The sequence below is a fragment of the Apodemus sylvaticus genome, chromosome 21 (assembly GCF_947179515.1).
Source record: "Apodemus sylvaticus chromosome 21, mApoSyl1.1, whole genome shotgun sequence".
Taxonomy (NCBI): Eukaryota; Metazoa; Chordata; class Mammalia; order Rodentia; family Muridae; genus Apodemus; species Apodemus sylvaticus.
Genome location: NC_067492.1, coordinates 46210278 through 46228668, shown reverse-complemented (window position 1 = coordinate 46228668; position 18391 = coordinate 46210278). Strand labels below are relative to the sequence as shown.

The 18391-nt window shown below is 52.9% G+C and overlaps 1 protein-coding gene across 4 annotated transcripts in view; it reads left to right on the top strand.

The window, feature by feature from the left end:
• Cacna1a (calcium voltage-gated channel subunit alpha1 A) overlaps positions 1 to 15729 on the top strand; it is a 231115-nt gene extending 215386 nt beyond the window's left edge. For 2 of the 4 annotated variants that reach the window (XM_052166367.1, XM_052166365.1), the window contains exons 39-47: positions 5371 to 5478; positions 5575 to 5675; positions 8726 to 8835; positions 8930 to 9068; positions 9167 to 9280; positions 11110 to 11145; positions 12029 to 12215; positions 14093 to 14346; positions 14706 to 15729. In XM_052166367.1, coding sequence (XP_052022327.1) covers positions 5371 to 5478; positions 5575 to 5675; positions 8726 to 8835; positions 8930 to 9068; positions 9167 to 9280; positions 11110 to 11145; positions 12029 to 12215; positions 14093 to 14346; positions 14706 to 15176 — 1520 coding nt within the window. In that variant the 3' untranslated portion in view covers positions 15177 to 15729. The remainder of the gene's footprint in view (positions 1 to 5370; positions 5479 to 5574; positions 5676 to 8725; positions 8836 to 8929; positions 9069 to 9166; positions 9281 to 11109; positions 11146 to 12028; positions 12216 to 14092; positions 14347 to 14705) is intronic. The other 2 variants (XM_052166366.1, XM_052166368.1) reach the window with 2 other exon arrangements.
• The last annotated feature ends 2662 nt before the right edge of the window (positions 15730 to 18391 follow it).

Here is an 18391-nt window from a genome sequence, read left to right as displayed (position 1 = left end):
CACAATGTGGGCGGGGCCACATAACCCAAGCGAAGCCAGGTGGCAACTTAGGCTGAGGGCCATGGAGTGTTCAGACTCTGACAGGATCCCTCCCGTGTGGATGTGGACTGTGAAGGAGAGAGGATGCAGAGATTGCTGCAGACCTGAGGTGCGAGATACAAAAGGATGGGACAGACAAGAGGCAGGAAGGGCAGGGGGAAGGCAGAAGGCATTGGGGACGGGGGGGGGGGGGGGGGGGGCGGCACAGGAAGGAAGCAGGCCCTGGAGAGGATCCCTCAGACTTTCTGAGGCAAAGAGCAGGAGCCGAGGGACCCTCAGTGCTGTCATCCCAGCCCCTTGGCAACCTGAGGCAGGAAGATCACAAGTTCAAGATCAGCCTAGGCCACAGAGTAGCCTTGGCCAGCCTGGTCAGTTTAATGAGACTCTCTTAAAATAAGACAGCTGGGGAGAGGGCAGCTAAGGGCACTGACTGCTCTTCCAGAGGTCTTGAGTTTAATTCCTATCAAAACATGGTGGCTCACAACCATCTGTAATGGGATCCTGTAATCCCAGCACTCTGTGAGGCAGAGGCAGGCAGATTTCTGAGTTCGAGGCCAGCCTGGTCTACAGAGTGCGTTCCAGGACAGCCAGGGCTATACAGAGAAACCCTATCTTGAAAAAACCAAATCCAAACAAACCAAAAAAAAAAAAAAATCACACAAAATTGAGTAGCCAGGCAAGTGTGCTGTCTCAGTACTTCAGAGGCTGAGACAGGAAAATCATGGTTCAAGGCCAGCCTGGACTAGAGAGACGATCAAGGCCAACCATGCAGCCTTCCATGAAGACCCCAGGGAAAAATCCGCTCCCAGCCCTATCCACGCGAGCATCGCTCGGTCCTACCACAATGGAACGGAGAGATGAGACGGACAGTCTGCGGGGATGTGGTTCTAGGCCATCTGTGGCTCCAGGATAACCCTGTCAAACATAAAAACAAAACGAACAAAAACAGCTTTAGAGTGCCGGGAGAGGTGGCTCAGCAGTTAAGAGCACTTGCTGCTCTTACAGGAGACCCAGGTTTGCTTCAAACTTGTAACTCCAGTTCCAGAGGATCTGACACCCTCCTGTGGCCTCCATGGGCACCGGAAATTTACATGGTGCACATGCATACATGCAAACGAACTAATAATCCACACGAAATATAAATAAATAAAATCCGTCTTTAAAAAGAAAAGTGAGGACGGAGTGGTGGCCCAGGCCTTTGGTGCACTCATTTGGGAGGCAGAGGTAGATGGATCTTGTGAGTTTCAGGTCCTCCTGGTCTACATAGCAAGTTCCAGGCCAGCCAGGGCTACATAGCAAGACCCTCTTTTAAAAATAAAAATAATCCCAATTGACGGTGGTAAATGCCTTTGATCCCACCACTTCAGAGACAGAGGAAGGATCTATGTGAGTTCGAAGCCACAGTGGTCCACAGAGTGACCTCCAACACAGCTAGGGCTACACAGAGAAACCCTGTCTCACAAAACAAAACTAGACTAAAATGTAGAGATGGTAGGTCCCTCAGTATGCCTCTTTAATAAAACATCTAAGCACAGACTTGAAAGAGATGGGAGACAGCCGCACATCTCCATAGGAAGAAGTCATGGCAGAGATAACAACTTGTTCGAAGGGCCTGAGGCAGGGTCATGTCAAGTCTATCTAAGGAACTACACGGAGGTCCGCACGCACGACTGAACCGTCCTCATAAGGGGCAGGAAGAGAGCAGGCGCCCAAAACTGGCAAGCAACTTAGTCAGCAAAGTGATTGTGGCCCAAGCCTGAGGCCTGGAGTTCGAATCCTCAGCACCCATATAAAAGCTGGGTTGGCGGTGCCCATGTGTAAACACAGCTCTGGCAAAGAGACAAGTGGATCCCCAGGACTCACATTACAGCCAGTCTAGACAACTCGATAAGCTCTGGGTTCATAGAGAGACCCTGTCCCAGGAAGTGAGGTGGATCCCAGCAGAGATGGATCAGTGGGCAAAGGGGCAGAGTCCAGCCTCCCTCAGCCAGACAGCGAAAACAAGCAACCCAATGCTGGTCATCAGGTATGTGCCGCCTGCCACTCCTCGGGAGACCAGGCTGGCCTCAGACTCAGAGATTTCCCTGCCTCTGCCTTGCAAGCACTGGGACTGACTGAAGGTGTGAACCACCACTCCTGACAATGTTTATTTACTTATTTAATATATATGGGTGTTTTGTCTGGGTGTATGTCTATGCATCATGTGTGTGCTTGGTGCCTACAGGTGCTGGAAGAGGGGGTCAGGCCCCTTGTGTTCCTGGAGCCTGACTTACAGGTAGTCGTAGTTTTGGGAACAAAACTTGGGTCTTTGACAAAAGTAGTATATCTTCATGACCACTGAACCATCCCTCCAGACCTTAACTAGTTTTCTCTCCTCTTTATTTATTTATTTATTTTTGGTTTTTGGTTTTGTTTGTTTTTTTCCAAGAAAGGGTTTCTCTGTATAGCCCTGGCTGTCCTGAAACTCACTCTGTAGACCAGGCTGGCCTCAAACTCAGAAATCCGACTGCCTCTGCCTCCCAGAGTGCTTTTTATTTATTTTATGTATATGAGTCTTTTTTTTAAAAAAAGATTTATTTTATATATGTGAGTATACTGTCGCTGTGTTCAGACACACCAGAAGAGGGCATCAGATCCCATTACAGATGGTACAGATGGCTGTGAACCACCATGTGGTTGCTGGGAACTGAACTCAGGACCTCTGGAAGAGCGGTCTATGCTCTTAGCCACTGAGCCATTTCTCCAGCCCAGTGTATATGAATCTTTTGTTTGCATATATGTGCACCATCTGTGTATAAAGGTCAAAAGAGGATGTCAGTTCCCCTGGGCCTGGAGTTACAGGATAGTCAGACAGTCGTGGGCTGCCCTGTAAGTGCAGGAGTTGAAACCAGGTCCTCTGCAAAGCAACAACATGTTCTTAATCCCTGAGCCACCTGGCCCAGCCCTTAGCTAGCTTCCTTGTGTAGTCCAGGACCACCTGTAGTCCAGGGAATTGATCTGCCCTCAGTGGGTTGAGCCCTTTTTCATGGTTAATAGTTAAGACAAACCCCCACAGACATGTTCCGGGCCGGTCATCATTGGTAATCCCTCAGTTGAGACTCTCTTCTCTGCGGAGTCTAGCTAGACTGTATCAGATTGACAAAGTTAACTAGGACACTAAAGAAGAGATACGCACTGAGCCACACCATCAAGCCTGCAGTGTCTGGAACTTCAGTCCTGCTGGGGGGGGGGGGGCTGCAGGGGTGGAGGTGTGTGCCATGCAGGTGAAGGTAGGGACCACACAGGTGGATGGGGGCCACACAGATGGAGGTAGGAGGCACACAGGTGCAGTCGTCATGAAGAAGGCTGTCACTGTAACAGTCCCAAGGTTTCCATGGCTCAAACCTAAATAGGATATTTCCCGTTGTCTGCCTTCTGTTTGTGGGTTGGGTGGATTGGGACTGTGTTGATCAGAGGCCTGACAGGCCTGGCCAGGCCAGGTAGGGCTGGGCAGTGATGGCACACGCCTTTAATCCTAGCATTTGGGAGGCAGAAGCAAGTGGATTTCTGAGTTTGAGGCCAGCCTGGTCTACAGAGTGAGTTCCAGGACAGCCAGGACTACTCAGAGAAACTCTGTCTCAAAAACCAAAAAAGTAAAAACTAAAGGCAGGCCTGAGGAAGCCAGGTGTCATGCCACGTTTGTGAGGCCAGAGCTGGGAAGGCCGACACAGAAGGGGCTTGAGCTGTGCTGTTCAGTGACCCCCTGCCTCAAGACCCCAGAGAAGAGAAGCTTGGAAAAGATACACAGGCCCTCCCGTCCCCATCGTTTGGGTGACAGAGTGAAGGGGACATGGTGCATCTCCATACTGTTGTGACTCAGGTGGCCGGTCCCGGTGCTCACGATTCAGTCTCGAAGGGCCACACCATGATCCTGTCATCCCATCCTGAGCCCCAGTGACTCCCATGGCTGGGATGAGGGGCTAGAGACTTACGATAACAAAGATCACATCCCTGGCAGGGGAACTAGGGTGGAGAGGGCTGGCAGCCTCTGTGAGGTGTGCTGGGGTAGCTCAGGCTCCTGTTATAGATTACTGGGCTTCTTGTCTGTGTTCCATTGTGAGTGACACGCCCCAAACTGGATATGATTTAGCAAAGTCCACTCATGACAGTCCCAGACAGCACGCGTGGCACACGGAGGCAGAGGGAGCATGCTGCTCAGTTCTTTCTTTTAGAGCTACGGGATCTAGTCGCAGAGATGCTACCACGATTAGATCTACTCATGCCCCGGCCTCTCCACACCACTTTAAACACCCCCTCCCTTTTCCTGATACTGGCTGGGGCACCCGCAGGTAAAGCTGGTGACTTGAATCAGACACCTGCATCCCATATTGTGGACAGAGAAAACTAACTCCCCCAAGGATCCTCTGCCTTCCACAGGTCCACACGCATAAACACACACACGCCTGTAATCCCAGCACTCTGGGAGGCAGAGGCAGGTGGACTTCTGAGTTTGAGGCCAGCCTGGGCTACAGAGTGAGTTCCAGGACAGCCAGGGCTACACAGAGAAACCCTGTCTTGAAAAAACCAAATCCAAAAGAAAAAAAAGAACCTATGTGGCTTTGGGTAGGTAGTGACAAATGACCCTCTGGGCCCAGTTTCCAGCCACCCTAGTCTAGTTCATGAATTCAAGGCCAGTGAGAAATCCTCTTTCAACAAACAAGGTAAATGGCTCCTGAGGCATGATGGCCAAGTCCTACCCCTGACCTCCACATGAAGGCACACAAGTAAGCATGCATATTCACACACACACACTATATATATATATATATATATATATATATATATATATATATATATATATATATAAACTACCTACACACTGGGGCCATTTGTTGCAATGATGGAGTAGTCCCAACTATCAGCTGCCTCAAACGTGGAACAAGGGTGCCATTTCAGACATTTTTGGTGTGGTGCAAGTGGTATAGCTCTTGCCTAATATATGCAAAGTCCTGGGTTCTGTCCCCAGTACCCAAAGTAACCCCTCCCAAAACTCTGATGCCAACCCATTCGTGGACTTGACCTCCACCCTGAGTCAAGAGGACAAAGGCACAGCACTGTGGCAGGCATGGCCTGGATTGGCAAACAGCCAGGTAGGGCAAATGCTGACTGTCATCCTGATGGTTTTCACCAATGGGGAAACTGAGGCAGTGGGGGGTAGCCAACCCCAGGAATGCAGTTGGAAAACAATCCTAGCCCTTGTGGCATCTCTAATGGGCAGGGCCTGGCAGCGGCCCTACAGTGGCTGCCAAGGCCACCTCTGGGCACTTAACCCCATCTCTCTCGATGCTGCAGGTGGGGCTGACAAGCAGCAAATGGATGCAGAGCTTCGCAAGGAGATGATGGCCATTTGGCCCAACCTGTCTCAGAAGACCCTGGATCTGCTAGTCACACCTCACAAATGTAAGACCAAAGCCAGAGAGGGTTGGGGCAGGGCGGGGGAGGCCTCAGAGCAGAGGCTGAGCTGGGTGAGAGCTTCCCCGTCTTCGTCTTCCACAGCCACGGACCTGACAGTGGGTAAGATCTACGCAGCCATGATGATCATGGAGTATTACCGGCAAAGCAAGGCCAAGAAGCTGCAGGCCATGCGAGAGGAGCAGGTACGCCCGCTGCGGGGTGGGGCGGGGGAGTGGGGGGTGAGGGGTGAAGGGCGTGGGGAGGGTGCCCGGAACGGGGTGCCGCATCTGTCTGTCCTTGTGGGAGCCAGTTGAAACGAGAAGTGTGGTGAGGCTGGGCCATCGCAGGGACACATGCCTGTTCATTTTCAGTCACCAACAGGTGCTGGGTGACTGCCTGTGGCAGTCACTGCTTCAGGCCCTGGCCTGCCCCAAGGAGCTTCCATTCCAGCCGGGAGAGACTGGCAGCCTCAGATGACTAAGAGCGGTTTCATAGTGGCATAGTGTGCCACTATGGGGAGAGTGCAGCCTACGATATAGAGCGCTAGAGCCAGGATGTGTGGTGTGAAGTGAAGGATCAAGGACACCCCCCCTCCCTGAGGAGCAAAGGGAAAAGGGGAAGGGACTGCAAACATGGCTCAGCAGTTAGTGCCTGGGTTCAGTTCCCAGCACCCACATGGTGTCTCACAACTGCCTCTAAGTCCAGTTCCAGGGAATCTGAAGCCCCCTTCTGATCTTTGTGGTCACCTGATCACGTGTGGTATACACACACACACACACACACATATAAAATAGTAAGATAAATACTTTTGTAAAGTAAGCTGGAGACCAGGTATCATGGTGCACACCTTTAACTTAGAAGTCAGAGAAAGACAGATCTCTATGAGTTTTATGACACCCTGGTTTACAGACCACATAGAGGGAGCTCTAGGCCAAACCAAGACAACATAATATAGTAAGAATCTGGGGGGGTGGGGGGGGGGAGGACGGGGAGGAGGGGGAGGGGCAGAAAGCTAGCTCAGCAATTAAGAGCACCAGATAGATACTCTTACAAAGGAACCATGTTCAGTTCCCAGCACCCACATAATGGCCTTCAACCTTCTGTGACCCCAGTTCTTGGGGTTTTCAGGCATCAGGCACACACACACACACACACACACACACACGGTGCATATACATACATGCAGGCAGAAGACTCATACACATAATAAAACATAAAAACAAAGAAAAAGTCAAACATGGTGGCACATGGCCTTTAGTCCCAACACTAGGAAGAGAAGGCCGAGGCAAGCAGACCTCTTGTGAGTTCAAGCTCAACCAGATAGAAAGAAAGAAATGGAAGAATGTATATCCAGAGGAAAACATTTGTTGTGTGACAAAACTTATCCTGGAAAGACATGATACTCACCCCTGATAGGTTTTCCACTTTAGACCAAAGTACAGATACCACCAAAATCCAACATGGTGAACCATGAGGATTCTTAAGTAATTAGGATTACTTAAGAAGCAGAAATAACTCAAAGACATTGCATCACCACAACCCACCGCAGCTTGGGTGACAGCTCACAAAAGCTGGCAACCCAGAGCACACTACACAGCCTGTAAGCAGCTCAGCAGATTGGAAAGTGTCCTTCCCAAGTGACTCGGTTGATCCAAACTGGGGAAGAAACTTCTGTTTCTTCTAGCAGCTGCTCTTAACGCAGGGTCTTTGGAGTAGCTGAACCCCTCTGAGAGTGACTCTCAGCAGTCTTTACTGCTTACTCCGGCAAGAAGGGACTAGGTGAATCTGCTCGGTTTCAGGGACTTCCTTCGGCTATTCAGAGTTGTTTATCTTGTGCCTTAAAGAACTTCCCTGCAGGAAGTAATATTTCAATCTGAGAAGAATCTATTACACAACAGCATTCCAGGCAGAGAGAACAGCCTTACAAAGGCCTGAGGCTGAGCCTTGGGTGATGAGCTTAGGAAATACTGAAGAGGTCAGGTCAAGGTAACAGAACCCAGCAAAGAGAAAGGTGGGAGGAGCCAAAAATAGGGAGGACATGGGGCTAAACCCTGGATACTGCAGCGGGGACCACAACTTTTATTCCAAATGTCCTGGGAGCAGAAGAGGGTCTTATGTACATGAAGGGCAGTCCACTGGACACCCTCTGCTGGCTGCGCGTGGGAGAAAGGCACGGCGAGCTTTCTGTATTGGTTAGAGGTGTGGGATGTGGAAGGTGAGCATGGTGGAAGATAGGTGATAAATGGGTTAGTTCTGAAAAAATTAGCTAGAAGGGAGAGGGAGAGAGGGAGAGAGGGAGGGAGACACACGCACACACACACACACATCTTGATTGCCTGGGTCTCCACCATAAACTTTGTAGATGACAACAAAAGGTGGACAGGGTCTCAAGAAGTAGTTGAGTAGGTAAAGATTCTTGTCTTTGAATGGAACCTGAGTTCCATTCTCCATGGCATGTGTACGCAACATATGTGTAGCACAGAAAATAAATAAATTTAAGTAAAAGCTAAATGTTTTTTAATTGGGGCACTCAGGAAGCAGAAGCAGGCAGATCTCTGTGAGCCCAGGGCAGTCAGGACTACACAGGGAGTCCCAGGACAGTCAGGACTACACAGGGTGTCCCAGGACAGTCAGGACTACACAGGGAGTCCCAGGACAGTCAGGACTACACAGGGAGTCCCAGGACAGTCAGGACTACACAGGGAGTCCCAGGACAGCCGGGACTACACAGGGAGTCCCAGGACAGCCGGGACTACACAGGGAGTTCTAGAACAGCCAGGACTACACAGGGAATTCTAGAACAGCCAGGACTACACAGGGAGTCCCAGGACAGTCAGGACTACACAAGAAGTCCCAGGACAGTCAGGACTACACAGGGAGTCCCAGGACAGTCAGGACTACACAGGGAGTTCCAGGACAGTCAGGACTACACAGGGAGTTCTAGAACAGCCAGGACTACACAGGGAGTCCCAGGACAGTCAGGACTACACAGGGAATTCTAGAACAGCCAAATCTACAGAGAGTCCTCAAAAAAAAAAAAAAAAAAAACTGGGCAGATTAGCAGAGAGATCAGACCTACCTGTGTGTAAGTAAGCAGGGGTCAAGAAGAACTTGTGGGGTTGGAGAAGTGGAGTGGACTTTCCTAAAACAAGGCCCTGGGCTCGGGCCCAGCACCACAGGCTCAGCCTCAGCTTCCAGTAGGTGCTGGCTCCGCCCAGCCCTCCCTGCACACACCGCTTCCTTGTCTTCCCAGAACCGGACCCCACTCATGTTCCAGCGCATGGAGCCTCCATCGCCAACACAGGAGGGAGGACCCAGCCAGAACGCCCTTCCCTCCACTCAGCTGGACCCAGGAGGAGGCCTGTGAGTATCCACTGGACACTTGTGGATGGGTGTCAGGCCCCAGGTTCCAAGCCCAGAGGATGCACACCCTTTCTGGCCTATGGCCTCCGTGCAGGATGGCTCAAGAAAGCGGCTTGAAGGAGAGCCCGTCCTGGGTGACCCAGCGGGCCCAAGAGATGTTCCAGAAGACTGGCACCTGGAGCCCGGAGCGAGGGCCACCCATCGACATGCCCAACAGCCAGCCCAACTCCCAGGTGCTGCACCCCTACCCCAGGCTGGGTGGGCCAGGCAGAACGGGTTCTCCCACACACATAGGCCCCAGAGTCACCCTGCTCCACCTTCTGCCTGACAGTCTGTGGAGATGCGAGAAATGGGTACTGATGGCTACTCAGACAGCGAACACTACCTCCCCATGGAAGGCCAGGCCAGGGCCGCCTCCATGCCACGCCTCCCAGCGGAGAACCAGGTGAGAGCTTGCAGGATTCTGGGCCGTCCCCACACAAGTTCTCGGCTGTCCCCACACAAGTTCCTGGGGCTCTTGTACCTCTCCCTTGGGAACCCCAGCCTGGGTTGGGAGCATCTGCTGCCTCGTGGGTAGGGTAGGGAGGAGACCACCCTTTCCTGACTCCTTCAGAGCTGGTCCTCCTAACCTCTCCCTGACAGAGCCAGAGAGAGACGGAGTGCCCTTGCCTAACACAGTAGTCAGTGCCAAGCGGCCCCTATCTGCCCTCTTTGAGAACACAAAGGGGAGGAGGGGTGGGTTTGGGACGGGGTGGGTCCAGCTCTGGTGGGAGATGCCATTGGGAATGCCTGCTTCACAGCATGAGGCGTCTCACACACTCAGGAGGCCGAGGGGAACGTGGAGTTCCAGGCCAGCTTAGGGTATAGACCTGGACCATAACTCAAACAGGCACCGTGACTTACATCTATAATCCTGTCAGTGGGAAGGTAGAAACAGGAAGATTGTGAGTTCACAGTCAGACACTGCTATATAGCTAGTTTGAGGCCAGCCTGAACCGTGTGACATCCTGACTCAAAGCAAACTTTAAGAGTCCTGACTACTACTGGCTGGAGAAGTAGTTCACTGGGTAAGAGCATGCGCTGCTCTTGCAGAAGACCTGACTGGTTGCCAGCACCCTACACTACATGATGCTCACAGCCTCCGGTACCTGGAGCTCCAGGGACCCACTACCCTCTTCTCACCGTCTCAGGAACCCACACACGGGTGCACAAACTCACCCACACATACACAGATAATACACTAATTTTAAATAAGAAAACTAGAATCCTGACTCCAAAGCTGGAGGGTGGAGCTCATGGTATCCTCATGCTTAGCATGGGCAGAACTGGGTCCCACCACAGCAAAACACATGTCCCTATGCACTGCACACACATACCACTTCCATGCAGTGCATACATACATACATGCACATGCACCTATGTGCTACCAGTGTTAACAGGCATGTTCATGCGCATGCACATGGCCTGCTGCCTTCAGGAATAGGGCATGTCTGAGGAATCTGAAAGCAGAGTCTGGATGGGCCTGGGATGGCTGGGGCATATATTCTGTCACATGTCTGGGAGGGTTGGCTGGTTGGATGTGTACCTGGTTCGTGTGTCTCAGTGTGGCTGCTTCTCTCAGCTACTTCGGCCCCCTGTAGGGAAGGCAAGATCCCATGGGGATAGAGAACCAAGCATGCCTGGCTACTGCGCAGTAGGGAATGGGGATAAAGCCCAGGCTGCTACTGAGGACAAGAAGAAAGAGCAGGAGGAGGGGCAGGCATGTCTGGCTATGGCGGCTTACCCTGCATTATCTAGCATATTCACTGCATCTGGCTGGGTCATCATGGCCCAAGGGCCTGGCCTCTGGCTGCTGTGACCTTGGGGTGCATGTGGCTGCCCCATCCCTTCTGTCAGGCCTGGTCTGCTGGCCCCCAAACAGAGATGAGCCAAGCTGGGCTGAGGGCCACCTGGAAGCTTTGAGCAGAAGCTGGGGCACGGTGGGGGAGGGGTGCCGGGCCGCAGTGCATCGCATGAAACGGGCCAGGAGCCTGTGGCCTTGCCGTCCCATCTGTCAGTCTCGTGTCTCTGCCATCTGTCTGTCTCCTGTTTCTCCTGTGCCCATTGTGGGGGACAGCCAGCCGGGTCCTGGGGCGCCCCCTCACTCAACGCCGGAGTTTTAACCTCTCTACCCTCACCTCCTCCACGTACCACCACTCACCATCTTTTTGCCTTTTATATTTATTTCCTTCTTTCTGTTTTTTCTGTGTGCGCCATCCTGTGGGGCTGGGACAGAGGAGAAGGGGCCGGCCACGTGGAAATAACCTCAGTGTATGTACCGCGCCCGGCCAGCCTGGCTCCAGCCCCTCTCCCTCCCTGCCCTGTCTGTGACAGCTCCCACCATCTCCCCCTACCCTCCATCCTACCCTTTCGTTCCAGACCCCACCCCACCTCTCCCCCATGGAGCCCCTTCCTTGTGTGTTGTGTCCTGTGTGTGCAGGGGGCCACACTGCACCCCACTTCGTCTTCAGAGCCTCCAAGAGGCCGACCTGCCCACCCTGCCCATTTCTTGGGAGTCCGTTCCTCCAGTTCAACCAGTGACCACTGGCCTACTGCCTCAGGTCCCTTATCTCCTGCCTTGGGCCGGGTCCTGCCCATCAGAGTTGGACCAGGCCTGGTCCAGTTGGCCTGACTTCCTCCTTCTGCCTGCTACAGAGAGAACTGAAGACTGTCCGTGGCAGGGCAAGGACAAGGATTCGGGGACAGTAAATGCAGATTCAGATGATCTCCAGTCCCTCCACTACTAGGACTGCCCACGCTGGGCCTGGGGGATAGGGACCAGAGGTGGGGACAGGCATGAGGGGCAAGGAGAGGCAGGGCTCCCAGGTTTGCTTCTCGCCAGTTAGCCAGCCTAAACACCAGGGGCTCCTGAAAAGCAGGGTCAGGGGTTAGCCAGGGCCTTCTGGCCAAAGTCTGGCACATACCCTAAGAAGCTGCGACAGTCCTGTCACTGGACTTAAGTATCCATAGGGCTTCACCCCTGCAGCAGGGAAGCCAGACACTCAGATCCCCCACCGCACCCCTGGGCATAAGCCCTGGATGCTTACACACTCTGATTCTGTCACCAGGCAGACAAGCATAACTGCGGGGCTGGAAGGAGCGGGCCATGAAAATGCTGGCCATTAACTCTGCCCACACCTGTCCCCTCCCCCAGACCATCTCTGATACCAGCCCCATGAAGCGCTCAGCCTCCGTGCTGGGACCTAAAGGCCGGAGACTAGATGACTACTCACTAGAGCGGGTACCGCCTGAGGAGAACCAACGGTACCACCAACGCCGCCGGGACCGTGGCCACCGCACCTCTGAGCGCTCTCTGGGCAGATACACTGATGTGGACACAGGTAGGCTGCCACGGGACCCAGAGCACAGGATGGATCCATAAAGAAATAGAAGGCCGGGCGGTGGTGGCGCACGCCTGTAATCCCAGCACTCAGGAGGCAGAGGTAGGGGAATCTCTGAGTTCAAGGCCAGCCCGCTCCGGGAAAGCTGGAGCTACACAGCTTTCTTGAAACCCTGTCTTGAAAACCCCCAAGAGGGGCTGGAGAGATGGCTCAATAGTTAAGACCACTGACTGTTCTTCCAGAGGTCCTGAGTTCAATTCCCAGCAACCACATGGTGGCTCCCAACCATCTGTAATGGGATCCGATGTTCTCTCTGGCATGTACCACATATACACACAGACCACTCATAAATAAGTAAAAATTAGAAGGAAAACTAGGAGGGAGGGAAGGAGGGAGGGAGGGAGGGAGGGAAGCAGACAGGCCAGGTGCAGATGGGTGATGTCTCCAGGACCTGATGTAGGATCACCAGCAAGCACCACGGCAGTGCATAGCTGAAGCCCTGGTACTGAGACTGCAGAAACAGGTGGGTCCCTGACACTCACAGGCTGGCTAGCTTGAGCCACTGAGGGACCTGCAGGTTAGTGTTGGGCGCTGCCTTTGGACAAAATAATGTGGAACCTGGAGAGGCTCCAAAGGTAAGGCAAGCTGAGGACCTGGGTCTGTAAAGAGCCGCTTGCAGACAGATGGGAGGTGCACATGTGGGATCCCAGCCCCGGGGAGGTGGGAGATGGCGATGGGAGAGCCCCAGAAGCTCTTGGACCAGCTAGCGAGGCATGTACAGCCGGTAACGAGACCCTGTGGCAGACAAGATGAAGATAAGGGCCAACACCCAATATTGTCCCAAACCCCATGTGCACCTTATGGCATTTAAACCAACACTCATGTGCACACATCATACACACCAAAATAAATAAACAAAAGATTTATTTAGTTTGAGACAAGATCTCACTATGTGGTCTTTGGCCTGGAACTCACAGAGGTTCTCTGCCTTTAGCTCTGGAATGCTAGAATTAAAGGCATGCCTTAGTTGGGAATTTTTGTTGGCTGTTTTCCCCCAAGACAGGGTTTCTCTGTGTAGCCCTGGCTGTGCCGGAACTCACTCTGTAGACCAGGCTGTCCTCAAACTCAGAGATCTGCCTGCCTCTGCTTCCTGAGTGCTGGGATTTAAGGTGTGCACCACCATGGCCAGCTACGTTTTATTTTAATTCAGGTGTGAGTTTGAGTTCTTGACAATGCAGGTGCCCTCAGGGGCCAGAAGAGGGTGTTGGATCTCCTGGGCCTAGGGCAGTGGAGCAGTTGAACATGTGTGCAGGAAATTGAATTTAGGTCCTCTGCAAGTGTAATCATACCCTCTTAACCCCTGAGCCATGACTACAACCCTTTATCCCCAATTAAAACAAAAGTGAAGTGAGCATTACTGAGGAATAATACCTGCAGTTAACTAACTGGCCTCAATGTGTGGGTGCACACACATGGCCACGCTCGTGCGTACGGCAGAGAGAGAGGAGAAATGTTAAAAAGACAGAGACTGGGCCGGGTATGTCTGGGGTAGGTGGCTAACATGTACAAAGTCTTAAGTTGGTCATATTCAACACTAAGAAAAAGGATGCACCAAGCAGGATGACAGCCTGTAAAGGCATTTGCTGCCAACCCTGAAGACTTGAGTTTGATTCCTGGAACCCATGATGTGGAAGGTCACACTTTGAGATGAGTGCCACCGCGGGAGGATGTGTGAGCTGAAAATAAGTGTAAAAGAGGTGGAGGTGGTACTAGGATAAAACCAGGGGCTACTGCCTGGGGACACTCCAGGCCCTACCTCTCCAGACTTCTCCCTTCCCTCTGTGGCCTCCCTCACCATGGTCTCATTCCCCACTCAGGCCTAGGGACAGATCTGAGCATGACCACCCAATCGGGTGACCTGCCCTCCAAAGATCGGGACCAGGACCGGGGCCGGCCCAAGGACCGGAAGCATCGGCCACACCACCACCACCACCATCATCACCATCATCCCCCGGCCCCCGACCGGGATCGCTACGCACAGGAGCGGCCGGACACCGGCCGGGCGCGGGCCCGGGAGCAGCGCTGGTCCCGCTCGCCCAGCGAGGGTCGGGAGCACACGACACACAGACAGGTGCGTGTGGCAGGCCCAGACTGACCAAGGGGGGGGGGCAGGAGTGGGGCCGCAGTGGGTGGGGCGGGGGGCGGGCCTGGGAGGCGCCCGGGGCGGGGCGTGGGTAGCCCGCCACTCTTGCTTTTCCCCTTGGCCCGGCTTCCCTGCGACTCGTGTCCTGCGGACGCCTGTGAGTGACTTCGGAAACTTACGAAGCTCGTTTCTCGTTTCTCTCCTCACTGTTGTGTTGGTTTGCCCGTCCCCCTCCCCGCCTCTCCGTCCCGCCGCCCGCCCGCCCTCCCGTCTGTGTGTCCCCGTGTGCTCCTGGTTGGTCCGTGGTATCTTTGCTTTTGATTTCCTTTGTTTCGATTTTCGTGTAGGGCAGTAGTTCCGTCAGTGGAAGCCCAGCCCCCTCTACGTCCGGCACCAGCACGCCGCGGCGCGGCCGCCGCCAGCTCCCCCAGACCCCCTGCACCCCGCGGCCGCTTGTGTCCTACTCGCCCGCTCCGCGCAGGCCTGCGGCGCGCAGGATGGCGGGTCCCGCAGCGCCCCCTGGCGGCTCGCCGCGGGGTTGCCGCCGTGCGCCGCGCTGGCCTGCGCATGCGCCCGAAGGCCCGCGGCCGCGCGGCGCCGACTACACCGAGCCCGACAGCCCGCGCGAGCCGCCAGGGGGCGCGCACGATCCCGCGCCGCGGTCGCCCAGGACTCCGCGCGCCGCGGGCTGCGCGTCACCGCGCCACGGCCGCAGGCTGCCCAATGGTTACTACGCGGGGCACGGCGCGCCGCGGCCGCGCACAGCCCGCAGGGGCGCGCACGACGCGTACAGCGAGAGCGAGGACGACTGGTGCTAAGCCGCCCCGCCCCCCGCAGCGCCCGTAAAGTGCGGGCGCACCGCAAATGATAAACAATAACGTTTTTAAAAAAGAAAACCGGGGAGAAAAACAAAATAGCTTCTATTGATGAGTTTTATCATCTCGATTGAATCTTTCGTTTTCCCGGTGAACGAAACCGAGGTGGCTGCGAGCCGGAGGGACGGCTGCACGCCCCACACACTTCTCAGACCCACGGGAGTGCTTGCGGGCCACGCCAAACTTATTACTGCCTGCAGAGATCAACTACAAGAAAATAACACTAACAATTTTTAAAAGGACAAAAAAAAAAAAGATTGAGAAAACGGTTTTTTTTCCCGACATTTGGTCCTGCTTGAAATAACAAAAGAAAAAAGAGAAAAAATTACCACCACCACCGATTCCCTTGCTTCTTTTTTTTTCCTTTATCTTTTTAAAATTTTTTTCCTTTTTTTCCTATCTTGTTTGAAAAACGTGGGCTTGGGACTGTGAAATATTGCATGACATTAAAAAGAACAAAAAAAAATAATAAAAACGAGAAAACTTGAATCCAAGGGCTTCTGAACTAGAGTGGTCTTTGTCTTGACCAAGATGCCTTGCAAGTTACTCTTGGGAAATAGAGGGAAGAGGGAAGGCAGTTGGTTAGCTCCCGGAGGAACAGCGCTGGGGCATCGCTCTGAAGAGCACGCGGCCCAGTGCAGGGCACCTGCGGCTCCTGGAAAGGAAACTTCCACAGGGCAGAGGCTCTTCCGGCTGTGCCCAGCCTCTGGCTCATTGAACCAATTTCGTGAGCAGTTCAACCCACCTCGGCCCTGGAGAAATTCGGAGGGTGGAGGTCAGAGATCTGAACAGTCTGTGAAAGGATTATGGGGTCTCCTCAAAACAATGAGTGCCGCCAGGATTGTGTTTTACAGATTTATTGTTTCTGTGTTTGTGGCTTTGGGCCTCTGTGAAGGTGCCTTCTGAGACCAGAAGAGGGTGTTAGATCCCTGGAGCCTGAGCCCTCACCTCAGGTCCTTTGAAAGAACAGAATATGCTCGGAACTTCTGAGCCACCTCTGCCCCCCCACCAACCCCGTGCTGTCTCCATCCTCAGCAGGATTCTTACACAGGGATGGCCCCCTCACTCTACCTCATCCAGCATAATTGTCTATGTACTCACAGCAGCCAACAGTTGGCCACACCCAGTGCAAGTTTTAAGATCCCCCTTGCCCAGCCCCCAGTCTCGCAAGTCTTCACCTCCCTCTTTGCCTGTTTGGAAAATACTCTGTGACTATGTTCTGTATCTACAAAACTAAAGTAAGATTAGATAAAAAGAAAGGCCTGGTGGCCCTTTCAAGTTAAAACAAAGATTAGTTCTCTGGCCTGATCGGGCAACTGCTGGCTGTGTGTGTCTGGAGTGTGTATGGTGTATGTACTCGTGCACATGTATGGGGTACATGCATATGATTTGTGTGAAGGCCACACAGGTTGATAACTCCCTGTCTTCTTTTATTGTTAGCCACCTCTTGTAGTTTGGGAAAAAGAGCCCATGTAGCCTTGACTGTACTGGAACTCCCTGTGTAGACCAGGCTGACCTCCAGTTCAGAGATCAGCTTGCCTCTGCCTCCCCAGTGCTGGGGTTCGAAGTGTGTGCCACCACTGCCCGGCACACACTTTCAATTTTTAAAACAGTTATTAGACTGAGGGGTTGTCATCACCACCCTTCCGTGACATTTTGTTTTCCAAACATCACTGGCTTTGTAACCTTTAGCTTATGATTAACCTCTGTGCCCCTATTTCTTTTCAGTAAAATGGAAATGATAGAATTAGACACACTGTGGGGTTTTTTTTTTCTTTTTTATGATGTACAAAGTGTGGGGCTCTGTGTTCTGATAAAGCATTTTTTACAAAAGCAGCCAACCAGTATGGGGAGGGCTGTTGAGGTGGCTCAACAGATAGAACACCGACTGCTCTTCCAGAGAACGTGGGTTCTGTTGTTCCCAGCACCCACATGACAGCTCACAGCCTTCTTTAAGTCCAGTCCCCCGGGATGGGACGCCCTCTTCTGGCCTCTGTAGGCACCACATGCTTTTGGTACACAGAAAGGCAGGCACACACACACACACAAATGCATTTTTAAAAAATAAGGAGAGATGGCTCAAAGGCTAAGAGCACTGGCTGCTCTTCCAAAGTTCAATTCACCACATGTTGGCTCACAAACATCTGTAATGGGATCTGATGACCTCTTCTGGACTGCGGGCAAAACACTGTATGCTTAATAAATAAATCTTTTTTTTTTTTAAAGATAAGTAAATGTAGGTCAGGAGCCTGGGCTGATGCAGCATGTTCATGATCTTAGGTCCTCAAAGGCTGAAGTGGGAAGATCCTTTAAATTTAGAAGTTCAAGAAGAGATTGGGCAACTCAGCAAGATCCCATCTCAAATGGCTGTGGGGTGACAGTGCCTTCCCCCAACCCTGATGACCCAAGTTTAATCCCTGCAATCCACATGGCGGGAGGAGAGAGCAGAGTCCCACGAGAAGTTGTTCTCTGACCTCCATACTTACCAAGTGGCATGCTGCACACACATGCAAATAAACAAATGTGTTTTGTTATTCTTGTTTGTGAGCCAGGGCCCTACTACATAGCCGTGGCTGACTTGGAATGCATGTCCGTGCTGGTCTCAAACTCACAGAGATCTGCCTGCTTCTACCCCCCAAGTCCTGGGATTAAAGGTATACACCGCCACTGCCAGCTCACATGTAATCTTAAAAATCAAAATATGCCTGGCAGTAGTGGCACATAACTTTAACCCCAGGACTCAGGAGGCAGAGACAGGCAGATCTCTTGAGTTCAAGGCCAACCTGGTCTAAAGAGTGAGTTCCAGGACAGCCTGGGCTACGCAGAGAAACCCTTGTCTTGAAAAAACAACAATCAGAGTGCTTGTAAGTACTGTCCATAGCTTCAGGGCATCACTGAAAACTGCCCTCCCTCAGAAGCAAAGAGAGAAGCCAGCGGCCACTTTGACCCTGTGCGTCTTTTCATCCTTCCTGGGAGACAAAAGCTGCTTATCTCTGTAAATGAGAACTCTGAAAGGAGTCTCTGGGTGTGGCCGTGCTCCTCTGGATAAGCAATGCCTCGCCTGGCTGAACCGCAGCCTGAGCAGGCCTGCAGTTGCTACAGATGCCTCGGACCTCCCAGGCAGACAGAGGATCGACCCCAAGATAGCAGGATGAAGC